We start from the raw sequence: 5,915 nt of genomic DNA on the forward strand, positions 1-5,915 counted from the left end.
CCGGCAGCTGGCAAGAAAATTTAGGGCATATACATGCCCTTCCAGTGCCCCTCCAGTTGGACCTGATCGCCGAAGGAGCTATAATCGTAAGCTTTCTTTATTACTTATTCCCCTTACTCTTATCATTCTCTTATACCTGTCCCTCTGCAGAGCCTCGCCGAGTCCTTAACCATGAGCGAGACAATGTCTGCCTTATATCAAGAAAATAAGGTTATGAAGGACCGAGTGGTTGAAGTAGAGCTCCAGTTAAATAACCCGGTGGAGGCAAATCAGATATTGAGGGCTGAGATAGAAACCTTAAAGAGAGAGAAGGCTCTTTATAAGCAATCTCTGAGGGCGGCAAACTAGGAGATCAAAGGCCTTCATGAGGAGAAGAGCCAGACTGGGGTTCTTCATCAACAAACTATGGATCAACTGACTAAGGAGCTACAAGCTAAGGAGACACTCTTACAGGAGCAGAGCAAAACTCTGGAATCTCAAGCAGCAAAATTGCGCATTGTGCAAGCTGAACTAGCCCAAGCTCGCTCTGCTTCCTCGGGAGTCACCACAGCTCTGGAAATATATAGGGCGGGAGAGAGCGAACGTTGAAGGCTGAGCCAAGAGGCCTACCTCCATTCTCGGGAGTTTGGCATCCAAGTAGGGGACCGCTTCATGACGTCCATAGATTATGGTGCAGTAGGGGCCCTCCGGCAACTGTATGAGCAAGGGTCTCTTGTCATGGCTCCCCCTGCAAACTTCTTAGATCACCATCATATTTTGAAAGAAATTCCTGACGAAGTTTTTTCCACCTTTAAATAACTTGTATCTGTAAATTATGTAAACCGAATGACATTATGCTCAGCGTTCCATTCCTCCATTATTCTCCTTTTTAAATGAGTCTGATAATTTGAGTAAGGCCACAACAATCCTGACCAGGCTAATATTTCGACCGACCAATCGAACAAACATTCCTGACCTGACTCATCCTACTTTAATCAGACCAGGACTAGACTTACAAAAGGATGTCTATGTACGATAAGATCGAAGATAGTTAGCACTCTAGGGTCGGTCTAGCTTCCTACCCCGGTCGTCCTGCAAGTAATAGGCACCCGACGCCAACTTTTTGACAACTTTATATGGCCCATCCCATTAGGGTGCTAGCTTAGCTACATCCCCCACAGGTTTCGTTCGCTTCCAAACCAAGTCCCCCTCTCCGAAGAAACGAGGAACCACTTTTCTATCATAACTCTGCCTTATCCTTTGTCGACAGGCAACTAGCCTGGCTGTCGTCTGCTCGTGGGTTTCACTAATGAGGTCTAGCTCGGCAAGTCGTCGTTCAGCATTCTCTTCATCGTATAGCATTCTCCTAGTTAAAGGCACCCTGATCTCTATAGGTACCACCGCCTCATTTTCGTAGACCAGATGAAACGAGGTAAGGCTTGTGCTCTCCTGGGGAGTCATACGGTAGGTCAAAAGAATACTTTGCAACTCTTTCACCCAATCTTCTCCAACGTGATCCAACTTAACCTTCAATCCCTGCACAATCTCTCGGTTAATAACTTCTGTCTTCCCATTACTTTTCAGGTGTGCTATGGATGTGAAGGCCTGAATAATGCCGAACCCTTGACACCAAGCCTGGATCTTCCAACCTTGAAATTATCTTCCATTATCTGATACTAGTTTATGGGGTATGTCGAATCTGCACAGAATATTTTTCCATAAAAATTGAATAACTACTCTTTCTATAATTCTGGCCAGGGCTTCGGCTTCTACCCATTTGGAAAAGTAGTCCACTGCCACAAGTAAAAATCGCTTTTGGCCGTATGTCATAGGGAAGGGTCCCACAATATCCATACCCCACTGATCGAAGGGGCAAGAAACTATAGATGTCTTAAGCACCGAGGTGGGCATATACGTCAGATTATGATATTTCTGGCAAGATAAACAAGTGCTCACCAACCGCTGAGCATCTTTCTGTAAAGTAGGCCAGAAATAGCCAGCCAACAGCACCTTGCGGGCTAACGTTCGGCCTCCAACATGACTGCCACAACACCCCAGGTGCATTTCTCGTAGGACAAGATCCGCCTCTTCCATACTTAAACATTTGAGTAAAGGTATGGAAAATGCTCGTTTATATAACTGATCTCCTATCATGGTGTAAGCGTGAGCCTTTTTCCTGACCAGCCGTGCTCCCTCGAGGTCGGTTGGCAGGATACCTTGTTGAAGATAACTGATCATTGGTGCTCTCCAGTCAATAGGCTCGTCCATGTTATTCTGAAGATCTATCTGAGCTATGAGAAAGGTTTGTGCTATTGATTTATCCAATACCCATGTGGTTAGAGAGCTGGCTATTTTTGCTAACTCATCAGCTCGGCCATTCTCCATTCTGGGAATCTTGCTTTCCGTGACCTCTTTGAATGTTTCTTTCATTCCTTCATAAACCTCCCAGTATACTTGTAGCTTATCACTATTGATCTCAAAGTTTTTCTCTACTTGTTGGGTTACCAATTGGGAATCCGAATAGATGATTACTCGGGCAACTCCCACATGCCGAGCTGCCTGTAGCCCTGCTAACAAAGTCTCATACTCTGCCTCATTGTTAGTGGCTCTGAAGTTTAACTGAACGGCTATCTGCAGAATGTCTTCTTGAGGGGATATTAGAAGAACTTTGACTTCGCTTCCCTGCTGTGTAGCCGATCCATCCACATTTATCTTCCAAGTTTCTTCGGAATCAGCTTGATGAATCTCTGTCAAGAAATCAGCCAAGGCCTGCGCTTTAATAGCCGTGCGGGGTTGATAGACTATATTATATTCTCCCAATTCTGTCGCCCACTTGATAAGCCGGCCAGCAACCTCTACATTGGTAAGGGCCTTACCCATGGTGCTATTAGTCAAGACCGTGATGGGATGTGCTAGAAAATAGGGCCTTAGACGCCGGGCTATAAGCATCAGTCCGTAGACTACCTTTTCTAGAGCTGTGTACCTGGACTCAACCCCCTTTAGTAGATGACTGAAAAATATACTGGTCGTTGTACATTGTCCTGTTCTTTTACCAACACCGCTCCCACGGCCTCAAGGGTGGCTGACAGGTAGACTCAGAGTGGCTCTCCCGTAATAGGCTTGAACAGGGAAGGCAAGGTCTCCAGATACTTTTTTAGCTCTTCAAAAGCCCGCAAGCATTTCTCATCCCACTGGAATTTGGAGGCTTTTCTGAGCACTTTAAAGAAGGGCGCTGCTTTGTCCACTGATTGGCAGATGAATCTGGACAGGGCTGTTATCCTGCCTACCAACTTCTGAGCCTCCTTCAGGTTTTGGGGGGCCTTCATGTCTCAGAGTGCTTGGACCTTCTCAAGATTGGCTTCAATTCCCCGCTCAGCCACTAGGTATCCCAAGAACTTTTCTCCTTTGGCTCCGAATAGACACTTCAAGGGATTTAATTTAACCCATATTATCAGAGGGTGTTGCATGTCTCCTCCACATCTGCTATCAGGTTTGCGGCTAAAGGGGATTTGATGAGTATATCATCTACATAGACTTCCACGTTGCGCCCGGCCTACTCCCGGAAGATTTTATCTATCATCCTTTGATAAGTGGCTCCAGCATTCCTGAGTCCAAAAGGCATGACAATGTAACAGAGAGTATCATCCGAAGTAATGAAACTGACCTTCTCCTAATTCTCTAGGGCCAGGGGGATTTGGTGGTACCCTTGATAAGCGTCCAACATGCAAATCCTCTCATAGCCGGCGGTTGAATCCACCAGTTGGTCAATTCTGAGAAGAGGATAATAATCTTTAGGGCTGGCCCGATTGAGATCCCAGAAGTCTATGCAAACTCTCCACTTATTATTGGGTTTCGCCACCAAGACCACATTAGAGAGCCAGGACGAGAATTGTACTTCCCTAACGTGGCCCGCTTTCTGGAGTTAGTCCACTTCAGATCGGATAATTTTATTTTGATCGGTCGAGAAATTTAACTGGACTTACGATATAACTGGACTTCCTCACAAGGAATGAGCTCTTCTGCTATAGGCATAGGTTCTTCTTGAATGGCATGAACAGCCCCATCCTGAGTCCTTTGTGCTTTACGGGCCTCCACCTTGACCATATCAATGTAACATCTACAAGAGACCCGCTTTTATCCTTTAACTTCCCCGACCTGCTCTCCCACGGGGAACTTGATTTTCTAGTGGAAGGTAGAAACAGCAGCTCGGAACTCGTGTAAAGCGGGTCGGCCCAGACTGACATTGTAAGAGGAGGGCGAGTCTACTACGATGAAAGTACTCCTCCTGGTTCTTACTAATGATTCACTTCCCAAAGATATGGCCAACTTGATCTAACCCATAGGCTTTACTTCGTTGCCAGTGAAACTATATAAAGAAGTAGTCACCAGCTGAAGCTCGCTGGCATCGATCTGCATGCATTTCTTCAAAAGTAGTCCTGAACAATATGTTGACAGATCTCCTGGTGTCAACGAAGACCCTGGCCACGCGGCTATTGGCTATGACAACCTTAATGATGAGGGTGTCGTCATGCGGCAGCTCCAGTCCCTCCAAATCCTGTGGCCCAAAGTTGATGACAGGGCCAGCAACCTGCTCCTGGCTGTATCCGACAGCATAGATCTCTAGCCGGCGTTCATGGAATTTGTGTGCCCTACCCAAATCTCCATCAGTAGGCCCTCCAAAGATCATGCCTATATCTTGGATGGCCACATTGCTCCTGTTCTCTGCCTCACGAGCTTCTCCTTGCTCCCCGGTGCGTCCTTGTTATTGCACTCCAGGCCCCCCTTGATCTGCCCGGGGTCTGCTTGCCTGTCCCATTGCATCGCGTCGATCCTCCATCATTCTTTGGACTTAGGGAGCCAGTTCAGGCGGTGGCAGACCCAACTCAACAACATGACGGGAGTCACAAGCGAATTAAAAACAATCACTGGTGGCATGAGTGTGAGATCGATGATAAGTACAATAGCGCGGTCCCCAAGGCCCAGGGTCGAGGGACATGGACTACAGCTACACGCGAGATCGGCCGAACATCCTGACCGGGGGGGAGTTAGGTTGGGCTTCCCAAGCGCGCGGGAGAGGTTGAGCAGGCGGTTGGGGTATTCTTCTCTCCGGTTTATTGGTAGAAAGCGGTTTGTCTGCCTTCCTTCGCGCCGCCTGCGCCTCTTCTACATTGATGTAGCTAGCGGCCTTCTCCAACATCTCATCAAAATTCTTTACGGGATTTCTGATGAGGTCCCTAAAGAATTCTCCTTCTGTTAGTCCATGAGAGAAGGCGCTCATGAGTATTTCTGATGTGGCTGTGGGGACATCCTGGGCCACTTGGTTGAAGCGTTTGTTATAGCTCCTTAACGTCTCAGAAGACCCCTGCTTGAGAGCGAAAAGGTAGTGGTTGGTCTTTTGGTATTTCCTGCTGCTGGTGAAGTGGCGCAGGAATGCGGTCTTAAAATCTAAGAAGCAGGTGATGGACTCATACGGCAGCCCATCAAACCACTTCTGTACAGAACCTGACAGAGTATTCAAGAATACTCGGCACTTAATGGCGCCGCTATATTGGTGCAGTAGAGCCGCGTTTCTAAACTTGCGAAGATGATCCTCAAGATCTTTGCTGCCATCATATTCCCCATAGCTGGGGGCCTATATCCTTTGGGCAATTTTTCCTCTAATATCTTGGAGGAGAAGGGCACTCTCTCCTCTGGCTCTATTGGAATGTATACTAAAAGTCTAGCTTTTGTATAAACATTTATTTAGAAATAAGAATCACATTGGTCAAATGTCTACATTTATGCTAAGTGTAGATGTCTATTTAATTTATATTGTAGATAACATGGTGTGAGGAGACACACAGAAGATCATGTTATCATATCCTTATAAATTATAAATAGTAGCTTACAACCAAGATGGAATGGGCAAACCATTGGAGTGGTTGTAGTATAATTTG

At 46.5% G+C, this 5,915-nt stretch overlaps 1 protein-coding gene across 1 annotated transcript; it reads right to left on the reverse strand.

The window, feature by feature from the left end:
• Positions 1-510: 510 nt before the first annotated feature.
• On the reverse strand, positions 511-2,859 carry LOC121972624. Its single transcript, XM_042524276.1, has 3 exons — positions 1,717-2,859; positions 1,259-1,515; positions 511-727 (listed from the first exon to the last, which is right to left on the reverse strand). The coding sequence occupies exons 1-3, from the start codon at positions 2,857-2,859 to the stop codon at positions 511-513; spliced, it is 1,617 nt and encodes a 538-aa protein (XP_042380210.1).
• Between the last annotated feature and the right edge of the window lie 3,056 nt (positions 2,860-5,915).

This window comes from Zingiber officinale, chromosome 4A (genome assembly GCF_018446385.1).
Source record: "Zingiber officinale cultivar Zhangliang chromosome 4A, Zo_v1.1, whole genome shotgun sequence".
In the NCBI taxonomy this organism is placed as follows: Eukaryota; Viridiplantae; Streptophyta; class Magnoliopsida; order Zingiberales; family Zingiberaceae; genus Zingiber; species Zingiber officinale.